The 14,187-nt window shown below is 37.4% G+C and overlaps 2 protein-coding genes across 6 annotated transcripts; one reads left to right on the top strand and one right to left on the bottom strand.

Annotated features, from left to right (window-relative positions):
- Positions 1 to 240: 240 nt before the first annotated feature.
- Positions 241 to 10,129, top strand: si:ch1073-513e17.1 (sialin). 5 transcript variants are annotated; one of them, XM_053613150.1, is made up of 13 exons: positions 241 to 446; positions 918 to 1,877; positions 2,522 to 2,604; positions 2,771 to 2,928; positions 4,706 to 4,926; positions 5,092 to 5,325; positions 5,434 to 5,608; positions 5,854 to 5,972; positions 6,282 to 6,443; positions 6,609 to 6,741; positions 6,949 to 7,096; positions 7,611 to 7,701; positions 7,817 to 10,129. In XM_053613150.1, the coding sequence occupies exons 4-13, from the start codon at positions 2,832 to 2,834 to the stop codon at positions 7,961 to 7,963; spliced, it is 1,527 nt and encodes a 508-aa protein (XP_053469125.1). In that variant the 5' UTR covers positions 241 to 446; positions 918 to 1,877; positions 2,522 to 2,604; positions 2,771 to 2,831; the 3' UTR covers positions 7,964 to 10,129. The 5 variants fall into 5 exon arrangements, with proteins under 5 accessions (XP_053469125.1, XP_053469124.1, XP_053469121.1 ...); XM_053613149.1 differs by having other exon boundaries at positions 241 to 543; positions 918 to 1,351; XM_053613146.1 differs by having other exon boundaries at positions 241 to 543.
- A 30-nt stretch (positions 10,130 to 10,159) lies between these two features.
- On the bottom strand, positions 10,160 to 13,385 carry LOC128600575 (eukaryotic translation initiation factor 3 subunit A-like). The gene is made up of 3 exons (XM_053613152.1): positions 12,179 to 13,385; positions 10,987 to 11,388; positions 10,160 to 10,868 (listed from the first exon to the last, which is right to left on the bottom strand). The coding sequence occupies exons 1-3, from the start codon at positions 12,720 to 12,722 to the stop codon at positions 10,441 to 10,443; spliced, it is 1,374 nt and encodes a 457-aa protein (XP_053469127.1). The 5' UTR covers positions 12,723 to 13,385; the 3' UTR covers positions 10,160 to 10,440.
- Between the last annotated feature and the right edge of the window lie 802 nt (positions 13,386 to 14,187).

Genomic DNA, 14,187 nt, shown 5'->3' with positions numbered 1-14,187 from the left:
ATTCAGTTTCAACAAATTTACCGTCAACTACAGACGTTGCGTCCACTGATTCCGCCATGTTTTCTAACTGACGCGCCCCAAACTCAAAGAAAAGCCAGAGTTTCCCCACTCCTAAATGCGACGTTGGGGTGGTGTTCATGTGCGTTCAACTCGTAAATACGATCTTCCCGACATGACTTGAACGCACCTATAGTGAGCATCGATGCGCCCTGGTTTTTGCGATGCATTGTGGGATTTTTTTAGTGCACTTGAAGCATTTTTAGATTGAGACAGGCCTTAAAATGGCCGACTGCGTGATCGGTGCCTTGACTACTGAACTAGAGAACAGATTGAGACGCACCCCTCATTTCCAGAAATGGCTAGTTGAAAAGTAGCGACATTGACATTAAACGAGCCACTAACCACAATAACAACAGGACCCGACTGGACGTGTCGCAGTGTAGCAGGTACTTAGAAATAACAAAATAAAATTTAGTTAGGACGCGACAAAAAAAGTCGCTTATTCAGCACCAGTATCTTTTGACTGAACATTTACTCTCTGTGGTAAGAATATATAACACGACATAAGATATGTATCCTTTATTTTGTCAATCCAGACACTTTATATTTATATAAATGATCATATAAAGCATCAGATTGTGAATTTTGAAACCGATATAGCTTTGTTTTGTTTTGTTTTGTTTTGAGCTTTATGGTGTATCAGAAGTTATACAGACATCAAGTAATAAGTAGCCTGCATAACACTGTAATAATACACTCACTAGGCACTGTATTAGGAGCGCATCTTTTTGCTCTCAAAACAGCCTCAATTCTCTGTAGCTTGTTTTCCACAAGATCCATGTTGACTTGATTACATCACACAATTCCTGCAGGTTTTTCATTTGCACTTACATGCTGTGAATTTCCTGTTCTACCAGATCCTAAAGTGCTCTACTGGATTCAGATCCGGTGACTGGGAAGGCCACTGAAGAAACTGAATTCATTGTCATGTTCATGAAACCAGTTTGAGGCTTTTGCTTTGTGACATGGTGTATTATCAGGCTGGAAGTAGCCATCAGAAGATGATAAATTGTGACCATGAAGGGATGCACATGATCAGCAGCAATACTCACATAGTCTGTGGCACTCAAACGATGATCGATATTGGTATTAACGGGCCCAAAGTCTGCCAAGAAAACTTTCCCCACATCATTACACTACCTCCTCCAGCCTGGACTGTTGACACAAGGCAGGTTGGGTCCATTGATTCGTTCTGTTGCTGCCAAATTCTCACCCAACCGATGTGCCTCGGCAGAAATCAAGATTTATCAGACCAAGCAACGTTTTTCTAGTCTTCAGCTGTCCAGTTTTGGTGAGCCTGTGCCCACTGTAGCCTCAGATTGATGTTCTTGTCTGACAGAAATGGAACCCAATGTGGTTTTCTGCTGTTGTAGCCCAGTCACCTCAAGGTTCGACATGTTGTACATTCTGAGATGCTTTTTTGCCCAACACAATTGTACAGACTGGTTATCTGAGTTACTTCTGGTAACTCATGTTTAAAAAAAAGGATATTTAAATTAGTCTTTCTGTCAGCTGAAACCAATCGGGCCATCCTCTGTTGACCTCTCTCATCAACAAGGATCATCACTGGAAGTTTTTTCTTTATTGCACCATTCTGAGGAAAGTCGAGATACTGGTGTGCATTATAATACCAAGAGATCAGCAGTTATAGAAATACTCAAACCAGCCTGTCTGGCACCAACAATCATGCCATGGTCAGAATCATGGCGGTCACATTTTTTCCCCATTCTGATGGTTGATGTGAATATTTGCTGAAGGTGCTGGCCCGTATCTACAAGATTTTATGCATTACACTGCTGCCACATGGCTGGTGTTCGGTGAGTGTATATGGAAAGGTCCATATGCATTGTGAATATTGACATTTAGTGCACACGGCATATATCTGATCGAGCTTAGATTAAGTTGAATATGCCCAAGAATATTTTACTATTTACTTTCTGGGGTAACTGTTTCGAGAATTATGTCCCATCAAATTTAGCTAGAATTACCATTCAATGAATTTGCTGTGTTCAGTACATTATAACAAGAAAATAATATTAAACATTTTATATCAAATGTTGGATTTATTTAAAAAATATTAACCTAATTAACAAATCCTACTGAATGTTCAATGTAATGAAATCAATTTACAGATATCCTTAATAGAAACCTTGCCCATTTTTAAGTACATACTATAATAATATTAGATAATAACAGCAATTGTTACAACATTTGGATGGATTTAAGTCAGCAGACTTGGCAAGAACAAATTCCTGCGGAACTTCAGTTGGTCACATGTGCTTACTGTTGTAGTCATGCGATTTCCCATATGATAAACATTGAAGTGATCACAGCAGTTTCAGCTGTAGATGTCTAAAATGATGAAAATAGAATTGTGTAGCTTGAAATAGAACCCTGTAAAGGTGTACATTTGGATTATTGAGGTCATAGTATCAACCACAAGTCCTCCTTCCACATACAGGAATATGTGACTAAGCAGACTCTGAAAAAAAGCTCTGAAAGCAGTTTGGATCAGCGAATAGCAGTAAACCTGGTCTCTGTTTGGTAAGTTATAAAAATAAGAAATTATTGCAAAGTACACCGTTTTCTCTGAAGGATTGAACTGTGCATACTTTTTCTGCCTACTTAGAAGCATCTCAAAGTGTTATTGATTTTTCTGAAGTTCATAGTTCAATAGTAGGCTATTTATCTGGACTGTTTTCTGATGCAGGACTTGTGGACACCATGGTTTGATGAGCACATCTAAAAATTGTTGCATTTGAACATTTACCATGGCCCTACCTGATAGATGGCCTATTACCTCTAATGTGGAGGATCTGACGGAAGACGAAACACCACTGCTGCAGAAATATGCCGAACAACATACAGGTTGGTTTCTTGTAAAGGTTTATATGTAATTATATTTCATTTAAAGATTTTCACATAAAGAGTACTTCAAAGGATCATGATCTAATTTGGGCTTAGATTTCATCTTGGAGTAGTAAAGTATGATATTAAAATAGTAAAATATGCTTAAACATATTTAGACATAGATCTGTTTTGGATTATTTGAGGCTACAGAGGTTATATGGTTGAATTTAGTCACTGGAAATTTAACGGTAGAAAATCCTGATTACTTGTGTCTGATTTCTAGGGGTTGTATAGGTTTTCCAAAATGTCTACTGATGCTGGTTTTAAAGAATATTCATTGCAGTGGGTGTTGCAATGTTTGTCCTATGTGAACTATTTTTGCTAGTTTGAGCATTTTCTGCTACTGAGAAAACACTATTAAAAATGTGTTACTGTTTCTAATGTGGGATTAACTGTACATCATTATTTCTTCATGTTGACTTAGTTCTTCTTTCTTAGCAGTGCAGGAAAAGGTCAGCTATATAGTAAAGGGCCAGTACACCGTTGAAAGATTGAAATGAAGATGAGTTGACAAAAAAGTATATATTGTACAGAAAAATATATTTGTAGAGTAGTATATTTCATATCCAGTTAATGTTAATAAATATATATATATATATATATATATATATATATATATATATATAAAAGTTTATATGAAATGCTTATAGAAATGCTTTTGTTTGTGGTGAGTGAGTGTGAGACTAACAGGAGGTTTTTTTAGAATCCAGTCAATTAATTCTGGTGATATGAATTAATAACATTCAAGTTAAGAAATCTTATTTTAATCTTCAGAATTTAGTTCATGTGTTAATGTTAATGTGAGTAATGTGTTTTCTGTTTATGAGACCAGCTACTGTGAAACAACTTGTTGAAATAGAGAAAATAAAGTTTTTATTTGCATTTCCTTCAGAATTGTGGAATAAATTATTATTAATTTAAAAGAAGACGTAAAAGGCAGAATTATCAGTATCGGTATCGGTTGATATCACTCTGAATACTCAGTTTAGAGCAGTCCGGTGCGCATGTTAAGGGAGATGCTTAATATCGTCCCAGAGGGGAGACCATATTGACTAGAATTTGTCAGATTCTTGATCTTTGTCATAGGTGAGCTTTCAAGTGGTAAACATGTAGCAATCTGTCATATCCACATTTTGAGATGTAGATGCAGACCAAAGCAACAAAATGCTTTTTTTGGCTAGGTAAACCAGAACAATGAATAACTGCTTTGCATCTTTTTTAAACAAAATATTCACATTAAGATTCAAGAGATACAAGGCTGGGGTCATATCAAAATGTAGTCCAAGAAGATCTTCTATTACATCCTATATTTTTTTTTCCAGTATGACAAAATTGTGTTATGATGCCAAAACCAATGCATGAATGTACCTTTGTCTTTATTACACTTGAAAGCACAGACCTGTGGTGTTGGCAAATATCTTCTTAATACGTTTCCGTGTAAGATATATCCTATTGAAGAATTTGAAATTAAGCTGGTGAATCCCTAGGGAAGTACCTTTGGGATACATGTTATCACATACAACAGGTGGGCTTGATTTTAAGACAAGATCTACCTTTAAGGAGAGATTTCAATAGGTACCTAGCGTCTTTTTCTGTAAACTGTGTCTATAAAAGCTCTCATAGATTTTAAAAGATGAGAAATGTCTACCTAATAATAAATTAGTTACTGTGTCATTGTTTGCTTTTAAACAGTTTGTATTTTCTGAATGTGATTTTGAAGTTGTGTGTGTAACAGTGCCTCCTCAGTGCTGCTCTGTGCGATTCAACCTGGCCTTCATGATGTTCCTCGGCTTCGCTGTGGTGTACGGCCTCCGGGTCAATCTCAGTGTCGCTATGGTCGCCATGGTCAATACAACTGCTATCCAGTCATCCTTCAATGGCAGTGAATCAAAGGAATGCCCAGCATCTTCTACTACCTCTAACAGCAGCAGTGAAAATCCCAATCAGCCAGATGGGGTGAGCGTTTTAGTCCAGTCTCCCTGCCACATCGTATGTAAATGTAATGTGTAAAAAGAAACATCGATGATTGATTATTTTGCATAAAGGCCACACTGCACTTGCTGGGTTCCTGTATGTAATGGTCTCCTTTGCATTTCCTGGTCTCATTCTCATGTCTCTCAGGTACCAAGATACCCATGGAATCCTGAGACTCAGGGCTTGCTGCTGGGTGCATTCTTCGTTGGGTACTTTTTCACCCAGATCCCCGGGGGCTACCTGTCAGGTCGCTGTGGTGGGAGTAAGTTCCTGGGAGGAGGAGTTTTTTGTACAGCAGTGCTCACCATCCTCACTCCTCTGGCTGCTGAGCTCGGGGTCAATTGGCTGCTTGCTCTAAGAGCTCTGGAGGGGTTTGGAGAGGTGAGGACACGTTAAAATGCTTTTTATTTAAATAATTACTTTTTCACAATTCATTTTTATGTAATACCACCGACCAAGCCAGAACAAAGATGTCTTTTGTGTGTTTAGGGTGTAACATTCCCTGCCATGATGGCTATGTGGGCCTGTTGGGCCCCTCCATTGGAAAGAGCTCGTCTGATGACTATCTCAGGAGCAGGAGGAAATTTTGGTGCTTTCCTTGCGTTCCCTCTCACAGGCTTCATATGTCACAGTCTGGGCTGGCCTGCAGTCTTCTACCTCTGTGGTAATTAGCTAACCCTAATTTATTCCTTTTAAACTCAGCCCAATTAAAGACAGTTTTTCACAAATATGCACAATTGCTTATATGCAATAACGTGTGCAGTAATTAAGCTTGGCTTGTCATGCATTTACAAATAATAATGTAATTTGCTTTGGAATTACGATTTTTCCATTTTCCACTACATTTTGAGACAATTTTAGTCATAACTGACATGGCAATTGGTTTCAATTTTTATGTTTTGCCACCAGGGGGAGCAGGATGTCTTTGGGCAGTACTGTGGTTCATTATGGTGTCAGATGAACCTCAGACACATCCAAGAATAAGTGACCAAGAAAGAGAATACATTATCAACTCTATAGGTTCAGAGGTATTAAGTGATCGTCGCTTAATAATATGAGTAACAGACAAAAGAGTGGAGTATTTTTGCTCTGTACATGTTTGAAATTATACTCAGTGAGTGATATTAAAATCTGACTCCTCTCAGTTGCTAAGCTTGACAATGTTAGTAGATGCAGTGGTCTGTTTACAGGATTGTTTTCTGATAAATATCTATTAATATTCAACTATTTTGGTTTTAAATGTCTTGGATAATGTTTAAGCCTAAATGTCATTACTACTACCTATTGTATTAATATGCTGAGTGTAGTGTATGGATTTTTTTTCCTGTACTGTTCAGGGAGGCTCCCATGGTTGGTCACTGCCGCTGTTGCCTATGCTGTGCTCAGGCCCTCTCTGGGCCATCATCATTGCACAGATGTGTTCCAACTGGTCTTACTACACTCTGCTTACCTCGCTGCCTACCTACATGGACACAGTGCTGCACTTTGACCTGCGCCAGGTTAGACTTTTTAAAGGTTTTAGCCCACTGACCACAGTGTCTTAGAGCACTGTGAATAAATACACACAAATACTATCTATGAATATCTCAACCACAATTGGATAAACAAGCACTACTCATGAGATGAAAACATGTCATCTGACATTCTCTTATTTTGCTGTGTAGAACTCCTTCCTGTCGGCGTTACCCTACTTGGGTGGCTGGTTGTTCTCCGTGCTCTCAGGTGTGGTAGCGGACAATCTTTTGGAGAGGAAGATACTAAGTGTAACGGCTGTCCGCAAAATCTTCACTTTCGCAGGTTAGTGACAGTGACTGAAGTCTATTTCAGTTGTCATGAGATGGATATGTCCTTTTAACTTTGGTGTATTCAACTGAATTGTAGTTGTATAGTACTTTAAATGATAGAGCTTTACAGAAATCCAGATGCCGTTTTAGATTCCTAATGAGCAAAAAAAAACATCTTCTCTTCTGAGTGACACTGGATTGATGTATCTTTGTGTTACAGGTTTGGTCATACCAGCAGCACTCCTGGTTGCTGTTGGATTCTCCGGGTGCAGTGGCATTCTGGCTGTCACCTTTGTCACCCTGTCCAACACTCTCGGGGGCATCAGTGCAGCTGGAGTCTTCATTAACCAGATTGATATTGCTCCTCAGTATGGGCACTATGATCTTCTGTTATCATTCCCTGTTCCAATCCTTGACCTCTGTTTCATATGTGTAGAAATATGCTATAACTATAGCCTACAGTACTGTGCAAAAGTCTGAGACGGTCCTTTTATTTTCATTCAAATGGCCAGTTCATAATTATTGTTCATTATTTGGTGGCAAACAGTAATGATGGGAAAAAAATGGACACTACATAAATTCCAGTCAAACATCCATAGAGTACTCATTTATGCAGGTCATTACTGAAGTTCAGTATTACAAATAAAATATTTACAGATTGTGACCTTGTGTGTGATTTGCTGTTAAATACATTTCCCCATCATTATTGTTCATGAATGACACAAAGGTCTTCAACAGAAAAACCAGTATGAAATCTGTAAATATTTTATTTGTAATATTGAACTTTAATTTTGCATATATTTAAACTGCACTGTTGTTTAGGAAACATTTTAACAAGCTTGCTGTCTTCTTCCTTCTTTTCGCAATATCCCATTTTCTCAGGTATGCTGGCATACTGCTTGGGATCACCAACACTTTTGGCACTATCCCAGGAGTACTTGCACCAATTGTAGTGGGTCATCTTGCCAATGATGTGAGTTGCATTTACATTACATTGCAGTTACATTTTTAAACAATACTTAGACTTACGTATAGCACAGTACACTGTTACAAACACGTTTCCTTACAATAATCCTTTCTTCTTAAAGCATTCTCTGATGGGCTGGAGGAAGGTCTTCTATTTGTCAGCAGGACTGAGTGTATTTGGAGCCTTACACTACATATTGTTTGGCACTGGAAAGATCCAAACTTGGGCACGAAGGGAGAACCAGTCAGAAACAGAGACTGAAAAATAGCAATAAACTTGTTCTAAAAAGGACGCTATTCAAATTATTTACTAGAAAACATAATTAATTTTTAAATGACTTTCATTATTTTATGTTCTTAATATAAGAACATAAATGAAAAATACATGGAAAAAAAAGAACATTTTTAAGGGAATAAGGGAAATCAATATGTTTGTTTATATACTCGATGTTTGTCTAATCCAGTATAGCCAATAACGTGGTTAAGGTTTATCTGAAAAGGTAAAATAAGGTCCATTCCATGGGAATAACTGTTACCTCTTATAACACTGGAATGTCTCTACATTTTATTTGACTTTATAGAAAATCTCGGTTCATGAAACACCAGCACCACCTTTACAATGTGTGGCAGTATTTACATGTACACAATGTCATTTTTCAAAGCATTTTGTGTACTTCAACAATTTGTATACGTTTATAGAAACGTACATTTCCTTAACTCTTTATATGCCCATGTTTTACACTTTATAAAACATGTTTACTATATAAATGTTTTTAAGCTGCTGTCTATAATAATTGTAGCATTGAAACATTGCAGTTTTACACACAACTGCAAATGGAAATATTTGCTTTTGTGTTGATTTTGTAATTTTTGTTGCCATTATATTTTGTTTGTTGATTCCTATTTTAATCCTTTTTATATTAATATGTAAATTACACTTTCATATGAAAGTCTGAAAGTGTTAAACATTCCGTATATGAGGGCATTCATTCTGTGGTTCATTCTGTGGATACAGTAAGACTCTTGTGAGATGTTTTGAGTAACATGGTAACATAACATAGATTCCCATATATGCTGGTATTTTTTATTTATTTTTTTTTTAAAGATCATGATTAACCAAAAGTTACTTTGGTATTGTTGTACACTGCCAGCCTACATCACATCATAGTTTGAGGGATGAGCATGTGATCCAAGTGGGAACCAAACAAGGGAAGCAGGTGGAGTTTATTTTAATAACATACCATTAAGCTATGTAAATGCTAAAGAATGGGAAGACCTTACCTACACTGTACATCAGGTGCATAAATACTGTTATATTGTTATTGATAGTACTTTTATAGTACTTTTAGTATTGTTTTTTTTTCCAGAGGGTAATAATTTAAAAAGCTTTTTTAACTAATGAGTGGCAATAAAAATTGAGGAATGCTTAATAATAAATGTTAAAAGAACTTTGAAGAAATGTGTATAATTCTTTTTCTCTGACTTGAATTCTATTGGTGCCACTGTACTAAAAAGTCCCTGTGTAAGTTGTTGCTATAGAAACAAAAACTTTTTAGGAGCGCTCATTACACACTTATTTACAACTAGGCACATTTATCTTAGCCAGTCCACCAACTAGCATGTTTTGGAAAGGAGGGAGGAAATCAGAGAACCGGAAAGAAACCCACAGACACCAGGAGACATGTGCAGAAACTTCACACAGACGTTAACCTGAGCTCAGGTGCCACTCACAGCACATACTGAAGTGTTTTATTCCTCTTGTACCACAGTAATTTTCCATAAAAAATGTTTTATTAAAGAGCGACAAGTTAGCGCCTTATGTTATCACTTATAACCACTTATACCTCTAAACAGTCGCTCTCACACCAGCAGTTTTTTTTTACTTTCTCTTGAAGTTCTTTCCCATGTCAAAATACTTACAGCTAACTGAAACTGAAGCTGACACTGAAGAGCCCTTCCAAAACTGCTATATCTCCTCACAGAAAGCTTCATCACATCAATGATTACATGTTCTGTTTATGTGGAGCTTCCCTCTGCAATCTATTACTATGAAAACAATAGCACAATGAGCACATTCGACTAAACTTTCCAGTCTGTCCAAGCCATCCTGTTTTAAGAAATGAATCTGACCAATCAGATTCAAGCATTCAACAGCGTGGCAGTATAAGGGGTTAGAATATGTACAACACAAAAGCAATTCTCAAAACTATTTATTTGTAGATCATTTGTAACAGTTACTTTTCTTTCTACTGCATGTATATGTAGTTAATAGTCTACTGCCCACAGACCTACTGTCAAGATTATATTTTATTTTAATTTTTTACCCCAAATGTTTTACTTGAACTGCTCATACATTCACTGTGTATCTGCTGGCAGTGTCTTATAAATCTGTCACTGGCTAAAGAAATGCTTATTTAAAGCTACCACTAGTTTTAAAAATGACAACAATAAATGATTATACATGACAAATGGTGTCAATTGTTTATTTTTTAAATATTTACGTACAGTGCTCTTAGATTACATTTTTAGGTAAATGTGCAAGTGAATATAAGTTGTGCATAAATACTTAAAGAAAGTGCAGTAGAAAACATGTAAAAACTACTTACATTAAGTGTGGTAACAAATTGCACCATAAAACTAATTGAGTTGGGTTCAGACTCTTCATAAAGAGCAGTGACGCTAATAAAAACCACTAATAAATAAATACAATGTACAAAAATTTAGAAACGCCCCAAGTTCCTGGTCATTACTCCATGAAGGATGTGGATGAAGGTGGGTTAAAAATCATGTCCTGTTCTGAGGTGTTTTGTACATTACTATTTGAAGCCGTGTCTGTAATGAACCTGGACTGATTGACTGAGTGCCAGTACTTAGAGATTTTTAACTGCTGTAATGTTGGTGAAGGCATACGCCTCAGGAGTTCCTTTAGTAGGTCATTCTGAGACTCCTGCATCTCTTTAAACATTTCCATTTGCCTGGCCCGTTCTTCTCGTGCTTCCTGCTTTGCCTCCTTTCTTAAGCTCTCTTCATGTTGCCTGTGCTCCAGGAGACGAAGCCGTTCCCTCTCTTCCAAGGTTCTGGCAATTTCTGCAAAACACTCTTTCATGACCTTTGCTATTTGTTCCTCCTGTGATACTTTCTTCGCCCTTTTGTTTGGTGGTGATTGAGGAGATTCTGTAAACAAGCACACCAAAATCCCATTAGTCAGATGAGTTATGCATCTAGCTTCATGGACAGTAGTGTTAAGAGTAACTTTAGGCAGATAGAGTGTAGCTAGCAAGCTCAAACTCACCTGCATGACTATTGTGTACAAATTTTGTGCACTCCTTGGTGTCTGGGATGTTTGCAACACTTGAAGTGGTTTCAGTTTCAGCATTGTTTTTAGATGGAGTAAGCCGCTGTAATGTTGGTGATGGGATTCGCACCAAGAGTTCTCTTAGCAGATTATTTTGAGATTCCAGTAATTCTTTAAACATGGCCATTTGCCTGGCCCGCTCTTCTCTTTCCTCTTCTTTTGCCTCCTTCCTTAAGCACTCTTCATATTGCCTCTGCTCCAGGACACGAAGGCGCTCCCTTTCTTCAAAGTCTCGGTCCATTTCAGTGAAAAACTCTTTCATGTCCTTCACCATTTGTTCCCCCCGTGATACTTTCTTGGCACTTTTATTTGGTGGTGACTGAGGAGATGGAGGAAATTCTGGGGGGAAAAAAAACAGCAAATGCCATTAAACATCAACACTGAAACACTGACCAAACTGTATGCGTGTGATTGGGGTGCCAGTAGTGGTGCGATAATTTTACACTTACAAATATAAAATAAGAGATCAGATAACACTTGTTAATCCCATGTGCATGTTTCAGATAGATCACTTAAACATTATTAAAACCTACATGAAACATAATCATTAAATGTGTAAATAGTCATTAACGTGTAAATCTATTTAACAGTTCATGCTTGAAACATCCTTTTCCATGAGTATAAACATGTGTAAAATGTACATTTTAGTTGTTTCCCACCACATTCACTCAACCCCGTCACCTGAACAAATTCACCCCTGTGAAATATGTGTAATGTTCTACAAGTCACACGTTCAACAAGAAGCATCATCTGAATTTCCTGAAGATCATAGGAAGACGAAATGCAAGATCTCGCATTCTTTTTTTTCTTTATTATTTTCGATGATATTGTCATATCGACTGTATTGACAATGCCACTTTTAAAATAAAACCCTGTTACCAAACTCATACAAATGGAATTTTTCATTTTAAAATAATAATCATAATTTTAAATAAATCACTAGATTGATATTTGTCCTTATGCCGGTTAACCACATTTTGTGTCTTGTCTAATTCTATGTTGAAAACTAATCATTTAACAGCCATTTTCAACAAAGAAACCTTAGAATAATGAGACATTGTTGCCTGAGATGTGTCTATGTACACCACTGTGTTATAATGTGTGTAGTTATAATGGAAAATAAACATACCTGCTGGACTTAAGGGCACAAATTCTGTGCACACCTCAGTCTTCAGGATGTCTGTATCACTCAGAGTGGTTTCAGCATCATTCTCTGAGGGATAAGGCTCTAAAGGACTGAGCAAAACCACGGGGTTTGCAGAACGTCCACCTCCCCATATGTAGTGGCACATATCGAAATACGGCCAGTCTGAATTACCCAGTTGGGCGTTACGTTGTTTAATTTGGTGAAACTTCTTGCGTAGAGTTTTCAGTTTATTTATGACCTGCGTCTTTTCTCTTAAAACCCCGCGCTCTTTGAGTTTCTGAGTGATTTTCTCGTACACCACTGCATCCCGAACAGTGCCGTTCAGCTGGCGAATGATTTCTTCCTCTGACCGGATAGACAGCAGCTCCTTCGTTTCGGAATCCTTCCAATTTCCAGCCATGCTCCAGCCTTTCACAGTAACTGTCACCACCGGATCGCTATATATTTCTGACCTACGTTTTAAACACCCGACCCAAATAATGATGTGTCGTTCACCGACGAGTCGACTCTTTGAGCCGATTCGCATATATGAGCCTTTCGATGGTTTCTGTTTTAACTCTTCCTTATCTCTCACTTTTTTGTTTTTGTTTTGTAGATGTAGACAATGTTATTTCTATCATATTGTAATTTAGTCAAAAATGCTTCCATGGTAAGGTGTGTGTGTGTGTATGAGGCAGTATGACTGAGAAGTCGTGTTGAACATACAGTATACTCTGTGTAGTTAGGGAGGCGATTAGTTATCATTATCAATAGAAATTAATCACTGGATCATTTTAATGAAGCATAGACACGGCAGGCACAATAACATGATTGCCTTTTTTAACGGTCATGTAATGCTATTTTATTAATTAGGGGGTAAAATAAGATCCGTGAAAACAAGCCCAGATAAAGTTAGTCAATGAAGAACAATCACTAGTCAAACTGTCTGATTTAGAAAATAAAAATAGCAATGAGCCGTCTTCGGAGCAGAAAGAGTCGACTCTTATTGGTAAGCTGAGCCGAATGATCATGAATCATTTAAAAGAGCTGAAATTCGCATCGCTAGCTAAAGCTCGTCGCAGGAAAAATGCGTCACAAAACGTCAGCGTCCTATCCGGCAATCTCGCAAGTTTTAACATTTTTCCGAACATTGCTTTGCAGCTGAGTGGATCTGACATAATAACACGTTTCAATGATCATGGAATTGAGAAAGATAAGGCATATATGATACAATCGTTAATATTAATGGGAAAGTTTCACATTTATAAAATGAAGTGGTCTGACTCCAAAACATCATTTTTCTTACTTTAAAAATTATTTCAAGCTTTATTGTTCTGTTTTGTGTAATTGCACAAGTAAAAAGGAAATTAGAGCTTATAACATTGTAAGCAGGTGTGATGTTGTATAAAGTGGCACCCTTTTTCCTTTTGTTTATTATAATTTTTTTCTTGTCCTCTGGCATTGTTTTATTTTATTATATTTTACTTTTTTTGCGCACGGTGACTTAGTGGTTAGCCATACCTCATACCTCCAGGGTCCGTGGTTCGAGTCCCGCCGGGGCCGTGTGTGCGGAGTTTGCATATTCTCCCCGTGCTGCAGGGGTTTCCTCCGGGTACTCCGGTTTCCTCCCCCAGTCCATGCATGGTAGGCTGATTGGCGTGTCTAAAGTGTCCGTAGTGTATGAATGGGTGTGTGAGTGTGTATGTGATTGTGCCCTGCGATGGACTGGCACCCTGTCCAGGGTGTGCCCTGCCTTGTGCCCGATGCTCCCTGGGATAGGCTCCAGGTTCCCTGCGACCCTGAGAAAGGAGTAAGCGGTAGAAGATGGATGGATATTTTACTTTTGTTATTTTGTGTTATTACTTCGAATGAATATGTCTCACTGTATTGTTCTGGTTTATGGCATTATATATATATATATATATATATATATATATATATATATATATATATATATATATATATATATATATATATATTAAAGAAAAAGGTTTAAACATTTTTCCCATAAG

The sequence above is a fragment of the Ictalurus furcatus genome, chromosome 24, assembly GCF_023375685.1.
Source record: "Ictalurus furcatus strain D&B chromosome 24, Billie_1.0, whole genome shotgun sequence".
Taxonomy (NCBI): Eukaryota; Metazoa; Chordata; class Actinopteri; order Siluriformes; family Ictaluridae; genus Ictalurus; species Ictalurus furcatus.
This window is presented reverse-complemented; position numbering and strand designations above follow the sequence as displayed.

Excerpts from the sequence above, each read along its gene's own strand:
- si:ch1073-513e17.1 (XM_053613151.1), top strand. The coding sequence starts at position 2,832 with ATGGCCCTACCTGATAGATGGCCTATTACCTCTAATGTGGAGGATCTG. Across the intron at positions 4,927-5,091 it reads ATCCCAATCAGCCAGATGGG|GTACCAAGATACCCATGGAA; the intron begins GTGAGCGTTTTA and ends CATGTCTCTCAG. Across the intron at positions 5,609-5,853 it reads TGCAGTCTTCTACCTCTGTG|GGGGAGCAGGATGTCTTTGG; the intron begins GTAATTAGCTAA and ends TTTTGCCACCAG.
- LOC128600575 (XM_053613152.1), bottom strand. The coding sequence starts at position 12,722 with ATGCGAATCGGCTCAAAGAGTCGACTCGTCGGTGAACGACACATCATT. Across the intron at positions 11,389-12,178 it reads TGTGCCCTTAAGTCCAGCAG|AATTTCCTCCATCTCCTCAG; the intron begins GTATGTTTATTT and ends TTTTCCCCCCAG. Across the intron at positions 10,869-10,986 it reads TGTACACAATAGTCATGCAG|AATCTCCTCAATCACCACCA; the intron begins GTGAGTTTGAGC and ends GCTTGTTTACAG.